The sequence below is a fragment of the Haliotis rufescens genome, unplaced genomic scaffold (genome assembly GCF_023055435.1).
Source record: "Haliotis rufescens isolate VD_foot unplaced genomic scaffold, xgHalRufe1.0.p SCAF_6, whole genome shotgun sequence".
Classification (NCBI taxonomy): Eukaryota; Metazoa; Mollusca; class Gastropoda; order Lepetellida; family Haliotidae; genus Haliotis; species Haliotis rufescens.
Window position 1 is genome coordinate 49,458,534 of NW_025964334.1, and position 15,870 is coordinate 49,474,403.

Consider the following 15,870-nt stretch of genomic DNA (forward strand, 5'->3'; position numbering starts at 1 on the left):
CTTGCCCTTGCAGAACGAATCATGTATGGTTGTCGCAACTAACTGCTAGGTACATATGTACAGACAACAGTACTGAAATGGAAAGATGCCCAATACAGTGAAACCTCGATAATCCGGAAGGTTCTGTACTCAATGTAATCGTCCAGATTAGCAAATTACATATTAAAGAGTAATTCGGGAAAGTGATCCATAATGAAACTGTTCCACAGTCATTTAATCCAAAGTACGTGACTTGCCTTTGCAGAATGAATCATGCATGGATGTCGTAACTACACTGCTATTGACAAAACCTCTGACCTCATTACAAGGCTGAAATGAATGATGTTCAAAACAGATACAGATACTGAGTTCTACACTCGTGTTTGCAAGTGCAAATACCAGCTTAAAACACATTTATCATTTAACTTAAGCATTTATCCATGACATAAGCTTATGACATAAAAAAACATGTATGTCATACCCCAATGACATAAGTATGCAAATTAGATATGCAAATTAGATAACCGGAAGAGCGAGCGGTTTGATTTGAAACTATATATTATAAGTGAAGTTACACCAGAGATATAATCAGATTACACAGAATCGTTGTTGTTACCGTTATTAAAGTTTCAATTATTCTGCAAAAGTCTGTTCACGTATTTTGTTTAAAATAATCCGAGGAACTTTTTTTCTCAGCGAATTGTTTATTTTGGTTTACATGGCTATGGAAAACATGTATCACTACGCACGATCTATAAGTAAGATTTCGACAAGTTGCTGATGTTAATGTTTAATGCAATTATTCCTTAATTTGGAAGCAAAAATGTGAAAATGATAAATAGAATTCATCACTCGTCTTTTTAAAGGCTCGGCAAATCCCGATTAATTAAGACTCGGTTGATATTTCCCATATTAAAAAACACTCGTGATGAATCCTCTATATATGACATTCAGGATGAAACACAGAGTGATATAAAACAAGGAGAGCATGCTCCAGGTCTGTACCTGTACACACTTTGTTTCATTGAAGTCATTATTAATATTTAGCATGATAATAATCAGCCGATAGAAAGTTATTGCTTCGAACAAACACATATGTTCGTTGCTATGTAATGTATTTCACGAAAACGCATACCACTAAGAGTACGTTCTATTCACTACACCGTGTGTGTATAGAAGTTATTAGTTCAATTTTTGTTTCAAATCATACTTAACAGCCAAATACACTTTCACGAAAACATTCACCAGTTAAACCCTGCTACAGTTATGCTTCATTCAATTCCTCGTAAGCTTTATCTGCAAGAAACGTATCAAAACACGATGAAAAAAGGGAAACGATTCTTGTTTCATAGATATCATATAATACATGTCATACATCCAATGGTATTTCAATAGTATTGGCTAATTCTAAATCCAAATTCCAAAGAAAGTATTGCAGATCTCAGATAAATACTACACTATGGTCGAACGCAAATCGGGTAGGGGAGAAGACGAAGGTCTATTACTGGAAGCACATCTTTATTTTGTTGCATCACCATCCACAATCCAATATATATATTTACAAATGCCAAACGTTTGACTTTGGGATCAGTTTCCATTGAAAACAATCATCTTGATGAAAACAGGTAATCATATCGTTTGCAACCATAACCATTGTCAACGATTAAGAAGTTCGTGAAAATTCAAAGTGTAAACAAAACGTTTGAATACCTGTCACATGCAATATTTTGTTAACGCTTTGTCATTTTGTTTGATTAGAGCATTTTTTCCAGACATTTTCCCAACAGAGGTGAATGATACACCGTCGTCGTGGTATTTTGATATATCGGACACACATTGCAAAAACATATACGAAGTCAATGTTATCTTTTCACTGAATACCCCAGATATTCCTAAGTACTCAATGTATTGTTTAGGGTAATTTATTATCTATTTCACAAAATCTCATGTTGAGTTATCTGTACATTACTTAAAATAGTCGATAGATTTGGCGAAGTTAATTTTTAGACTTTACCAACTATTTCGCACAAAGTCAATTGATGAAAGATATCGTAGAAGGACGACACACTTAAAGTAACCTTTTCAGTCCAAACACCACTTGGATTAAATGGCCAATTAACACAAAATTTACTTTCAATTTATGTTTTAATACTTAATATTAATTATAATTATAGCTCGCTGCATCTGATGTTGTGAGCATGTTCAGTTCATCTTCTGCAGCTTCCTGTTCTTTCTTCTTCCGTTGGTTGCGGGTCCACAGCCAAGCAAGGATGCCTATCACAATCATCCCCAAAACAATCCCAGCAGAGATCCCGATAATAAGGGGCATAACCCCTCCTCCTGTAGATTTCTTAGTGTTCCTTACATCTGCTACTGCTTGAATGCCGGCTGATGTTGTTGCTGCTGCTGCTGCTGACGTCATGTTTTTAACAGTAGCAGGTGTCGTATTGATGTCATTTCCTGTAAAAAGGTCATCGTCACCTGATGACGTAAAATTTTCATCCGGACGTGGTGACGTCGACTGTAGACCATGCGTGACGTATTGAGATTCTCCTTTGCGAGCGGTGACATTCCGATTGGTTGCGTTGGTTTGGGCCTCACTGGTGAAACTGTAGACTGATGTCACTGCCGAAGATGTTGAAGTTGACGTTGGCTGTTGTGTAGATGTAGGCGCAGTAGTTGTAGATATGGCAGGAGATGACGTCATTGAGACAGTTGGAGCCTTTGTGTTGGTAGAGAGCTTCGCTGAAAATCTCACTGTCGAAGTTTGTCTTTGCGGTGTTGTCATCTTCGTAGTGGTAGAAGTTGTAGATGTTGCTGATGTGCTTGTCGTTGTAGGTGTTGTTTGTAACGTAGTCAAAACAGTTGTAGTAATCGGAGCCACAGATGAAGTTGTCATAGGTTTAGCTGTCGTTGTCGCTGGTACAGGCAAAGTCGTTTTAACAGAGGGCACTATTTCTGTGGTGACGTTCTTGGCCATCTCACGTGTACTATTGGCAGATGTTGTGGAGCTGACACGGCCTGCAGTCACAACGCTGTCGGTAGTACTTGTCGTTACAGTCACAGTGGTTGTTGTTGGTGTTGTTGTTGTTGTTGATGCCATCGTCGTTGTAGTCACTGCATGAAATTGGATCAATTCAATCAACTATCAACAGCTACCCGTGGAACATATAGGATCATATTCAACAATATTTGTCTCCTGAGATGACTTATAATTCTTATAGGAGTTAGAAGATCAATAAGTGAAAAAATATGTAAAAAAAGGAATGCGTCATACAAGCTGGGTTATCTTCTAAATCCAATGTTCATCTGATTATTTTTAACTTCTAAACTCCATGCTTTTATTTAATTAACTTTCAATAAATCAATACGATATAAGATTTCATTTTTTGTTTCAATAATATTTAGATTATATTTCTTTTGTGGTATTTATTGCTGACAATTGGTCGAACACTTTTCAACGCACACTATGATGAAGAAAGACTTGTATGGTCAGAGTACAGTGGTTTGTTCATCTTTATGCACACGGGAATAACGTACCTTCTGAACAGTTGTACATGCGGAGATCATCAATGGCAATGTCGCTGACAAACGCCTCTTTCCTTGTGCCAACTATCACGATCTATGTGAGAAAACATAATGGCGACGTCAGATAACAATCCATCCAAAAGAATAAAAAATATTTAAATGTCATGTATGTTCAACAGGTCAACGCCAGAAAAGAAATTCAGTCTTGATTATCTGCCGGAACAGATTCCATTGGGCTAAAAATGCAAAACAGTGATAACAATTATATGAATGCATCTAGGAAATGAGTGATGACGACAGGCGAAAATAGTAAAGCATGTCCTTCTCTCAGGGCAGCACCCGCCACCCACACAATTTGCATTGAAAGTAATGAAACATATCACTGATATTATAAAATCAAATTTTATCTAATGACGCCAAGGAAGTTTCACCAAGAGTCGATAACTTATCATTCCTGTTAATTGATGGATACTTGCAAATTTATTTTAATGGTTATAGTGAGGTGAAATTGGGTTTAACGTCGCGTCCAAGATTATTGCACTTATATAGCGACGTTTTAATGGTTATAAGGGACAAAATAAACCTTCATGTATTAGCATATTATTCGCACATAGGAGACATATGGGCCACCTGTGGGGCAGGATACGCTCCTCTTTCGAGAATAAATACATGATCATGACATAGTAGGAATCATACAATAGACTCTGCTTTTAGATTTTGTATGATTATGGAAAAGGTTATTATTATTGTTCTTATTATATCCAGATTAAAATAAATAAATGGATAGGACTGAGGCTGTGTTATTATCATCATATAAGTTCTACCTTGAATATCTCGTCTTGGTCAGGGATCTTCACAAGTCCGCGATGCCACTCGTTTCCTTGATTCCCGTCTAGGTAAAACTCGGGATCGATTTCCGCTATGCTGACTGAAGTGGGTAGGATGTATACCTCCAGGCTTCCCACAGCTGAGGACATTGATTACCCAATACAATTGTCAGCCTAATGTGTAGCAATTATTACAGTGAGTGAGAGATTGAGTTTGGTTTAACGCCGTTCTGTTAAGAATTTCGTTTTATCAGCGCGTGTCAGTTTGTAGAAGACATAAATCCAATCTAATGGAAGCCATAATCAGTTCTAATGTTGGATTCGAACCCAGCATCATGGCTTTCTGTCACGTGAAATCCACGAGAACTGGTATGATGTGGCTAAGAGGCACCACTTTGCACACCGAATGTCAAGGCCTCAGTCCTTTGGGCCAGGTTACATTTAACATAGGCTTGCAATATAAACATGAATGGTCAGATTTCAATCGCTTTGATATTTTCTCCCAAATTAAACTGTTATATAACGAAATTCATATCGTACCGAGTATAACTAAATTGATCACTCATCTGTAGAGCTTTAATTTTTCGATTTTGATTGATTCGATACATATTTTAGTATATTCATTTACATAAACAACAAAACAATTTCAATATAATCGACTTAAAACGTATATTTATGGAAGTATTTCCGGAGACTCTCACCGTCGTCGTCCGATGGTCCCTTCATATGGTACCAGAACTCAAAGCACATGTTCCGGAGCGTGGGCGGGTAAGCGGGCGAGATAAGCCGAGCAGTATCTCCCGCCTTCCTTGGACTCGAACTCTCAATAAACAAGTAGAATCCTGGAGGTACACATACACAAATCGATAAGTTTGAACAACATAGACAGGGTGGATCACACGATGGCTAAATAACACAACGTTCTAATGTCCATCACAAAGGGAACATCCTAAATATTATAAGAGAGATAGTTTATGGGTGTCAGCTTCTTTATAATGAAGAACACAACGTTTCAGAGTGTATGCGTACTCCTTCTTCATGTGAATGAATGCTAGGATGCAGAGAGCGTATAAATCTGTACTTCTAAAATTTAGGACTTATGCACTATGCATCCATGCATTTATTCATGTGATGAAGGAGTATGGATCCGTGTGTGTCAGCAGTGCGTGGGAGTAATTCACGCCTTCATCATCTGATGCCAAGGGCAAGGTCACATTAGAATACAAACATGACTACTTACAACTTTACAATTACATTTCGAAGTCGTTTCTGTTTTGTGTTTGCTCATAACATATTTATTTAATCCTTTCACTTATCTATGTCTTTACTACTAGTATTTGTTTATTAATCTTGCCTCGTATTCGATATCAACTGGACATAAACAAATTCTTAGAGCCACCAGCTGTTACATTCTTTAAGTCAGCTGAACGGGCCATGTCGAGGATAATTATGTACTAGAACTAACATATGAGTGAGTGAGTATGTTTTTACGCCGCTTTCAGCAACATTCCAGCAATATCACGGCTGGGGACACCAGAAATTGGCTTCACACATGTAGGGAATGTAGGGAATGTACCCATGTAGGGAATCGAACCCGGGTCTTCGGTTTGACGAGCGAACGCTTTAACCACTAGGCTACCCGACCGCCCCTAACATATGAAGAAAGCAATTATATATATATTGTTGGGTATTACATAACATAGTTTGTTTTTAAATACTATGCAATTTGTGACGGTGGGAAATTACCCCAAGTAACAGAACTATCGTGACACTATTATCGATACGTTTGAATTTTTTACCAATTGGCTAACTCAAGCATCTACTCAATGTGAAGTACTGCTTAAACAAAGTAATTCGAAGGTTAGGATGCATGAAATAGTTCAATAACTCCACACAAAAACATCTTTTACTCTTTAAGTTTTATAAATCTATGAGAATATAGTTTTGGATATAACCAGATCGTTGACCAAAAAATGTAAAACGGGAACCTTCCGTTCTGGTCAATCTGATTCAGGTGTTCCAACCGATCACAATTGGACCAAGGGAACTTTTCCTTTTTTTATACCATTATAAATGATTCGCCTCCTGTAGTGGCATTTATATTTAAATTGATTATTTCATTTATTAATTTAGACATTTAATGGTATCGAGTAAATGACTTAATATACGTCAATGCATATATGTGTCAAAAGAAAGCTTCTGTACACCTCACAACATTGCACATAATAGTACATTTGACTTGGACATTTTGATCTTTATAAAACGCATGAAGTAGATCATAAGGCAAAATAAGTCACCAGTTGATGTAAATCTTTTAAGGAAAATGCGAGTTATGTGGCAGAAAATCACAATGTGATAAACAAGAACATGGTAACAATTTGAGTTCTTTGAGTAGGAGTATATTTCATTCTGGTCGGACAGTGTGACCATCCAGTTTAAAGGGATCATGCACAGTTGGTACCTGAGCCAGTGGTGTGGTCTCCGGGAGGTCCTGTACTCATTGTGGGCGTGGTCCCAGACATTCTCGTCCATTCAAAGTTGTCAAAGGTATCCTGACTCCACCCACAGATTCCCTCGTCTTCAAAGTCACACTCCATTGTGTAGCCACCTAACCAGAGAGCAATTTGCTTATTTAAGCATTTCACATATATATTAAATATTAAATACACCAAGATGACAGATCGTGATCATAAAAGACAATTATTTTGAACATTATTTGAGGTATCACCTCGTGGAAAAACCCTAAATGGTGCAGGTCATATACCAGCCTATGACCAGGGTATGCAAAGCGATAATACAATCACTTGCACAGTAATCGTCGTCAGTGACAGCGTGAAGGGTACATGCAAGTGAATTTACGTCATGAAAAGCAGTATGAAAAATGTAATAGGGTGTGTCCGGAAAGCTTGAAAGGCAAATCAAAATCAATTCAAAGCAGGCAACAATTTAAAATTTCTAGATAAAGAAGTCAATATGGGGAAATTTTAGATTAAACATTCATTGTACGCATTGCAAGCTGTAACTGAACTCCCATTTCATGTTCATTGAGAGCTTGGAGAAAAAACCCGTGTATAAACTCCAGTATACGCACAATGCGTCAGAACTGGGTGTATGAAAAATGCCACTGTTCTTACTGTCGCAGGTAGGAGGGTCTTCACTCCACTCTCGTCCGTTGCACGTGATGACTTCCGGTCCAGTGCGTTTGGTTCCTACTGGACAGGTAAACTTGAGAAGGGCGCCATTGTAGCTCGTTTCTACCTCAATCCGAGGGCTAGCTTCTAGGTTTGGAGGGGAACAACCGCGTGCTGGAAACAAAAAGTAGACGCATTTTCTTTCGGATGTTTGTGTTTCTCCTTTTGGGGGGAAGGGTGGGGGGTGGGGATTTAAATATTACGACAGTTACTTTAACACCGATGCATTTGACCTGGTTGAACACATGGCCGCTTCCGGTTTGAAAGCAAGGTTTAGAGTGCATACAACGATTCCCGGATAGCACATAGCACATATTCTGATGTCAACAAGGCAGCAGGCGAGACGAACTGGGACAATTTGGCCGCCCCGATGCACTAATGGCAATATTTATCGTATGCATTCAAGAGCTCAGATTCGTACATTGACAAGATGTCCTGCTGCTATCAAATCTCTTTACTGAAATATTTTAGCAAGTGAGTCTGGCGGTTCTATTGTGATTTCAAATTCAAATTCACATTGTCACCACTTCCAGTGCAGTTATAGATGAGGACACACTTACTACAAATCATATCGGCATTGCGAGAAAAATAATTTATCCATCCTTCATCCAAGCTACATGTATTTATTTAGTGGTTAAGTTAAGTGTGAGTTCAAATAACTTCAGTGTTAGGGGAGTTTTTTAGGGTAGCTTGGTTTTTGGCAAATAGTAATCACAATCAATGTCATATATGTTTGACTTATTATTTCTTAACATTTCATCTGGTACTATAATTATAACTATAATTTGCGCCGTAAAAACAACACAGTTATACTTTTCGCTCGCATAACTTTTCAAAACTCCTTTACTCCAGGTGCTATCCGTTACTGGAACTCCATGATTAGGAAGGAAATAATATCTTTGTCGCATTTGAAACCAACAAAGGTTCATGACTACTTCGAGTGTGGTAAATAATGTTAACACACTACAGACAAGATTGAGGCATAACTGTAGTAACATCAGTGCTGATTTATACAGAGTAAAGTTATCAGGTCAAAGTTGCTGCTCTTGTAATTTTCCATGTAAAAACTAATGTCACCTTTTCTTTGAATGTACAAATTACTCATTACACCCAAAACGCTTTTAAAAGAAATTATAAAATAATTCTTTGGGGCGATAAGGAATCATCATAATTATGATACCGATATTTTGAATTTTAATTCTGTTCAAAAATACAATATAACAAACAAACGATTTTATTAATCATATCATATACTGTAATTACACTTGTGAACTCCATTGTTTCTGCTTCTGTTTTTTTTAATTATCAAGTTTCAACAGATGATGTATTTTTTTTTAGTATCCTATCAGATGGGTACCCCCTTAGCTAAATCATCACTGATCTCATGAAGGCAAACATGTGTAAACTTCATTTCAACGTCTTGATATTCCAATTAGGAGAGGACATCGTAAGTGGATCACTTTTACTCAATCCTATTGCGTTTTGTCAAGCCAATATGGTCAAACTATGTTTACTTTCGAACTCCTTCTTGTAGACTTCATGTCTCATGTACACATACGTCTTAAACTTTTGAACTACAATTATGTCTTTTGTGCACAAAAATATATTCTAATGTATTATTCATTAATCATGTTAATATATGTTATATGATAGTTGTGCTCACTGTGTGCGATAGTTATATTAATATTATGTAATATTTGGCTATTGTTAATAATCTGCTTAACTTTAGTTGTTTTAAAATCAAATCAAGTAGTTTTACAATTTCATAATTCTCTCAAGACAATAAATTTTAAAAAGATATACAGAGGAATCATGTTTTTCTTGCCAAATAACCATGATAACATGTACTATTCATCTCATTCTATGATATGACAAAGTTGATATTTTCATGAGTGACACAACCACAGGCAAATCAACGTTGGCAAATCAAAAGATGAGATAAAGAATTTATTTAAATATATGTATTTTAGAAGACGGCATATCAGACACATGTCACTAATAAACAAATCTAATGTTAATCAGAGTCATATAAGTAAACCCCCACACATTTTGATATGTATGGTCTAGACAGTAGAATTGATTTTAATTATTTGGTTTACATGTCCAAATTAGAATAATATAAACACATTTTGCTAAAAGAAATTATTTAAATGTATTGTCAGGTTTGTGGCACAGAAACAAAATGGGATGATAAGTCAAATCATTATTTCCCCTTCCCTACTACTATTTACCCACTTTGACATTGTATAAACAGACTATGGGAAGAAAACTAATTGCCAAAGATTCTATTATATTCCATTACTGAGGGTAAATTTTGGGATGGGTATAACCCAAGGAATAAAAGAAACACTACCTACATATGTTTGCTGAAAGATAACGTTTTTAAAATTTGGTAATATCTGACATTATTTAATGGATGAAATAATTTTACAGTGAGATAATCCCCTTCAGTACTTTAAACTTTGATTATCTCCCTTAAGTATGCTTAACTTGAAAACAAGAAATATCATTATCTACATGAATCATATAGTATATATACTAAGCAATTAACAATATATAGCATTTTCATCAAAACAGTTTTCAAGATTATTTATGTGTATATATATATGTCTAAATACACATCAAATATTTTAACCTCTTTACACGCAATAACTGTTTATTTGGTTTTATCTCATTCCATTGAAATATTATTACATGATTAACCTGCATCAATTACTGGCTGAAGTAGATGTATCATCATAATTTGTGTCTGGTATCTCATCAATACTTTTAGACAATAACTGTATTAACATTCTCCATTTGGTTATTAATTATCTATCATATGATATTCATATTCTTTTCTTATAAATCTAATTATAACTGATATTATGCATTGCCATGCACTTTGACATGCATGACATAATATGATTCGGCTAAGTGAGTAATGTTTGCAGGAGAAGTAATGTTTTACTTGACTTGACTTGAACCATAAAAGGTGTATTTGTGCCCAACACATCAAACAAGAGCAGTCTTTCATTGTGCCAACTGAATAGGGTTATTGGCCCTTCTGGATTTTAATTTTAAAACACGAGTAATTTTACTATTTTTGCATACATTCACATCGAACTTCTTTTGCGGCTGATTACGATGATATACATATAGGGTTGGTGTTGGTCAGGGGTACATTATACAGACGTGTACTCACATATACATATTGGCGTAGGGTGGCTCCAGGTCTCCGACTGAAGGCACACAGCAAACCTGTCCCCCAGTCTTGTATACCTCTTCTTGCACTTGAAGTAAGCAAACTTCCCCCTCGCCCGCATCTTCACGCGGCCATTTGGCAGGGATAGCTTCGGACATTTCCTACCTATTACACCGTAAAAACAAAGGCTCGGACTGCGGGTATTGATATCATGTTGATATGCCCACCACATGTATGCCAGAAGGATAACAAGGACACATTTAGATATATATGAATCAATCCTGTGGATGGACATTATAGGCTATGCCATGCCATAACATGTATGCTATTCCTATAACGCATACGTGATAATAATCATGCCATAGAATATCTCTATTATCGCGAATGGTATATACATAAAAGTGACAAAACAAACCCTTTCCATATTCATATGAAATCCCAGTTGTACGATTCCGACTATACCATGAGCAGGTGTTTATGAACCACTATCAAATAGTGATGATACAAGGCGTTCGCAAAAAATTGAGCTTATGCTGCCACACCGGTGTCATTTTAGTCAAATAAGAAATGTCCTCCACACACATGTACCTACCGTAAAACTTTTTGAAGGTTAACTGAAGCTTTGAATGTAACTTTGATCAAACAATTCTGAGCAAGAGTCGCTCTCCGAAAACTTCGGAGAAAGAGTATGCTCATCTGCACCTCAAACGATGTGAAATGTAGACATCAAAGGCTGGAGCTATTGCTCAGCATAAAGGGAAAGTTGACTTTTGGAAATACAGTCTTGTGGAGAGTGTTTTGTCACTGTGAATCTTTCATGAGGAACATTGTTTCATGGGCTAACACACACGAACGTATACGAGGAAGTGTTCGCTTTTGTTTCATTTCAAGTAGATAGTCCGACCTCAAGTAAAACCGCTGATGTACAGTAAATATTACCTATCATGCATTTCTGAATTTGCTCCCGAAAATGCTGCTGGAAAAGAATATTTTGTACCCACTGGTAATGGTTGAGGTTATAAACATAATGTGTTGTGGTTCCAAGCGCCTTATTTAGGAAATCCTGCTAGATTGTTTGTGTTAGTACAACCTGAGGCAAAATTATACATCATTTCGTTGCTCCATCTCGTCCAGAATATGAAAATAGTCGGTCCCTAACTACTGAAGTCCAGTAGCAGGAAATACGTCTTCAGCACAGAAGGCGTTAACCCACTTCACATTGTATTTCGGATTACTGTAAAATAATTAGTTTTTATCAAGTATTGAGGAGAGATAACTATTGGAATGAAATGAATAACCCAGCAAGCAAGAGGCAACTTGTTTCACTGTTGATCGTATTGTTTCAATAGATTTGTCTGTGTGTCTATTTAATACCGCCTTTTCATAAAGTTGGGATTGTGATGTGAAGTTAATATGGATATATATATATATATAACCTTTTTTACGCAATATATATATATATATATATATATATATATATATTGCGTAAAAAAGGTTATACATGTAGAAACTGAAGACAATATACCAATTAACAAAGGCGTTCATCTAGAATGAGTACGGCTCTGATTGCCCTAGTCCAGTGCTCGTGAACTGCGAGTGTATACCATATACGGGGAAGGAAGACATGATTTAACAAAACTTCCTGCTTGGGAAAACTTCCTGTTTTGCAGCTAACGGTAAGTGCAGAGAGGTTTATTATGATTCCGCCTGTCAAGTGTCAGGAGTGCCGAAAGATGATAACTAGTCATTTGGTGCTTGTTCTCTCTGAGCCTTGACGGACATTCGTCCTTGTTTGTCAGCAGCTTAATCAACGCCGTTCCCACATCCAATGTATCTGCTGTCACCCGTCAACAATTTTATTCCGGACTTCTTCACGTATATATATATATGTCGCCTGTCGACAGTTTTATTACGTACTGTTTCTGTATATAAGCTCTCACCCGTCAATAGTTTTATTACATACTGTCCCATATATGAGCTGACATCTGTCAACAGTTTTATTACATACTGTTTCTGTATATGCTGTCACCCGTCAACAGTTTTATTACTTACTGTTTCACATATATGAGCTGACACCTGTCAACAGTTTTATTACGTACTGTTTCTGTATATGCTGTCACCCGTCAACAGTTTTATTACTTACTGTTTCACATATATGAGCTGACACCTGTCAACAGTTTTATTACATACTGTTTCTGTATATGCTGTCGCCTGTCAACAGTTTTATTACATACTGTTTCACATATAATTGATGCCACATATCATACGTTTTATCACGTACTGTTTCTGTATATTCTGTCACCTGTCAACAGTTTTATTACATACTGTTTCTGTATACGCTGTCACCTGTCAACAGTTTTATTACATACTGTTTCTGTATACGCTGTCACCTGGCAACAGTTTTATTACGTACTATTTCATATATTTATGCTGTCATCTGTCAACAGTTATATTCCGTACTGTATGTATTTGACATATCCAGTATTTGTGTCCAATATGTGTCTGAGATAGTTCCTGTCTGTATCTCATATCGTAGTATGTGCTCTGTCTTCGTCTGACATGTGTTCTGTCAGTGTATCAAATTTGTGCTCTGTTGTCGTCTGACATGTGTTCTGTCAGTGTATCAAATTTGTGCTCTGTCTGTGTCTTATGTTTTGCCCAATCGGTGTCTGTCAATTGTGTCAAATGTGTCAAATGTGTCTGATATGTCTGGTCTTGGTCAGTTGTATCCAATCAGACAAAACCTTTCCTTCAAAATTTCTATTACAAAGAGTCGAGATTGGTAAGAAACCTTCCACAACCGTTAGGAATCGTCTACACAGCCACCGGTGGATATCATCCAGAACATCAAGCAAATGTCCAATGCATATCGAAGGACATAAACGGCGAAGATTGTCATATTGATGGACACATCATAATCAAATCATAATGTCTCTTCTTGGAGGAAAATCCATTTGTGAGACAATGTCAATTATTACTGGATACTAGCAACGTCGGTAACGACTGAACGAGATGTCACATACACGCTATGGAACATCCGAGAATTAAATCCATATGGTCAGTCATGGCCTGGAACTGTCCATCACTTGTCCACACCTTCGACCATGTCTCTTTACAAGACAACTGGTAACAGTATCAGAGAGATATTCAAGAGAGTTGATGTGCTCATCTGGAGAACCTATGCTCCCCTTGTGAAACCTGTATTCGTCTCCAGACCATCTCCGGGCAAGGTGTTGCAGTGTAGCGAAATCACAGCTAGTTCCAAGTAAGGATGAATCCATGCCTACACATTGTAGTATCTCCCTTGATACTAGAACCACGTGTTGTGCAAGGAAGAGGACGTGAATTGAAGTAATGCACGAGAAGGCTTTACTCAATCAACGTACCATTACATTCGGAACGGATGGACCAAACTTTTTATTTACATGTCCTTGCAAGCTGTGCTCAAACCTTTTCAGGCGTGAAAATGTATAAAATGTTCATGTGTCAAGTAAAGCATGAGTGTGTGGCCTTCTTTGTCACGACAAACATATATGGAACCATTTCTACCTGCACATCCTAAATTCCAAAAGGATAGACACATTAATGGCTTGTTTTAGAAAATGTATAACGGTGTTTACCTTTATGTGTACGTGTATATTATAAAACGGTGCTGTCATCTTTATCAACTGCCCGGATAATGACAGTGTTTGACCGAAAAAATACAAAGGTTGTCAAAACGTTACTTGGCTAAAAACAGTCGCCAAAACACTTCAAACCCAACTGTGATACCGGTATCAACGTCCAAAAGTATTCGTTGTTTGTTTCAATTTTTGCCACCATCAAACTGGGTGTATACTTTCTTTTGCCCGGCAGTTTATATAGTGAGTTCACCTTTTAACTATGTTTCTACTCGGTTACATGACTTAAATGACGTGTGATACTCAATTCGAACAATATGCCATCTGTAATGGTGTAGTGTTTTGTGAAATGAAATACTCTATAATGAAGTACTACCAGGAAAGGAAATCCCGCAGACGCAACCTTGAAATTGAGACAAAAAGTTGTCGATTGCGGAAGTGAACTTTGAACCCAATTATTTTCTAGTTGACGGTGTTAGGATGAGTTGAGCTTGTTGGTGATGTGCAGAATAGTTAACCACAATACACGAGGTATCAGGGGTGATTATGAAAAACCTTCTTTTGGTCAATGCAAACAACATGATCATATCTGCTTGTATGGTAGAGAGGTGCTCGATTGTTTCTATATGCATGAAAGATTTGAAGACTTTAATAATTAAGCTTATTCGTGCCATTATTTGGAGATAAAAAGTGGAAACAACTTTGAAGAGGTTCTCGTAATAGTCCGCATCAGATGGGGTTAATTGGTAAAAGATGACCCTATGTATTATCGGAAAATAGACTACCAAATAATTTCAAACAGTTGAAAATAAAAATTAGTTTAAAACGATTACACATAAAGGCGAGGTTATATATAAAATGAATTCAAACATATATACTTCACAAACTAATCTACTGACGTCAGGGAAACTTCCCTCTTGTCTGCTTGACCCTGCTACTTTGAATGATATTTGAAATAGAGAAACATGCTCGCATAACATAGAAACTTAAAGCCAGTTCTTACCTTGTGCATGTACTGACTGTTCCAGTAGCGACAGTAATAACGTTATCGTACACAACACCTCCGACAACTGCATGATTAGGGTGTGGTCACTGCTGCTGTCCCGATGGCGAGACTGTCACATATATCCTCGACGTCCAGCGTATGTGGTAACTGGTAGCTGGAGAGAAACAGTCGCTTGGGTCCACGTGCTAATACCGGAAGTAGGTGGGACGATGAGAATGGAGGCCAAACACCCCGGATGTCGATCCTTAGGAAACGGCGCAAGTAGCTGAGTATTTAGCTGCCGTTCCAAAACGTCTCTGCTGCCCTAATTAGAGAGTTGTATATATATTTCTCGTTTTCCTCTAACATTATCCTTGTTCCCCTCCCCCCTCCCCCCATTCTATTGAATTCAAGTTGTAATAGATTGGGTTTATTTAGTGTTTAGTTTCTATTCTATATGGAACAATTGTTACAGCAACTGACAAAAAACTGTTCTGGTTGTAACAGTGCACTTTCATAATATATTTCTACAAAGAAAATGATACAATTTGAATGA

At 37.1% G+C, this 15,870-nt stretch overlaps 1 protein-coding gene across 1 annotated transcript; it reads right to left on the reverse strand.

Annotated features, from left to right (window-relative positions):
* Positions 1–708: 708 nt before the first annotated feature.
* LOC124112143 (zonadhesin-like) lies at positions 709–15,614 on the reverse strand. Its single transcript, XM_046472121.2, has 8 exons — positions 15,333–15,614; positions 10,710–10,874; positions 7,469–7,639; positions 6,796–6,942; positions 5,036–5,176; positions 4,332–4,474; positions 3,520–3,601; positions 709–3,096 (listed from the first exon to the last, which is right to left on the reverse strand). Exons 1-8 carry the CDS (start codon positions 15,403–15,405, stop codon positions 2,138–2,140), a joined length of 1,881 nt encoding a protein of 626 aa, XP_046328077.1. The 5' UTR covers positions 15,406–15,614; the 3' UTR covers positions 709–2,137.
* Between the last annotated feature and the right edge of the window lie 256 nt (positions 15,615–15,870).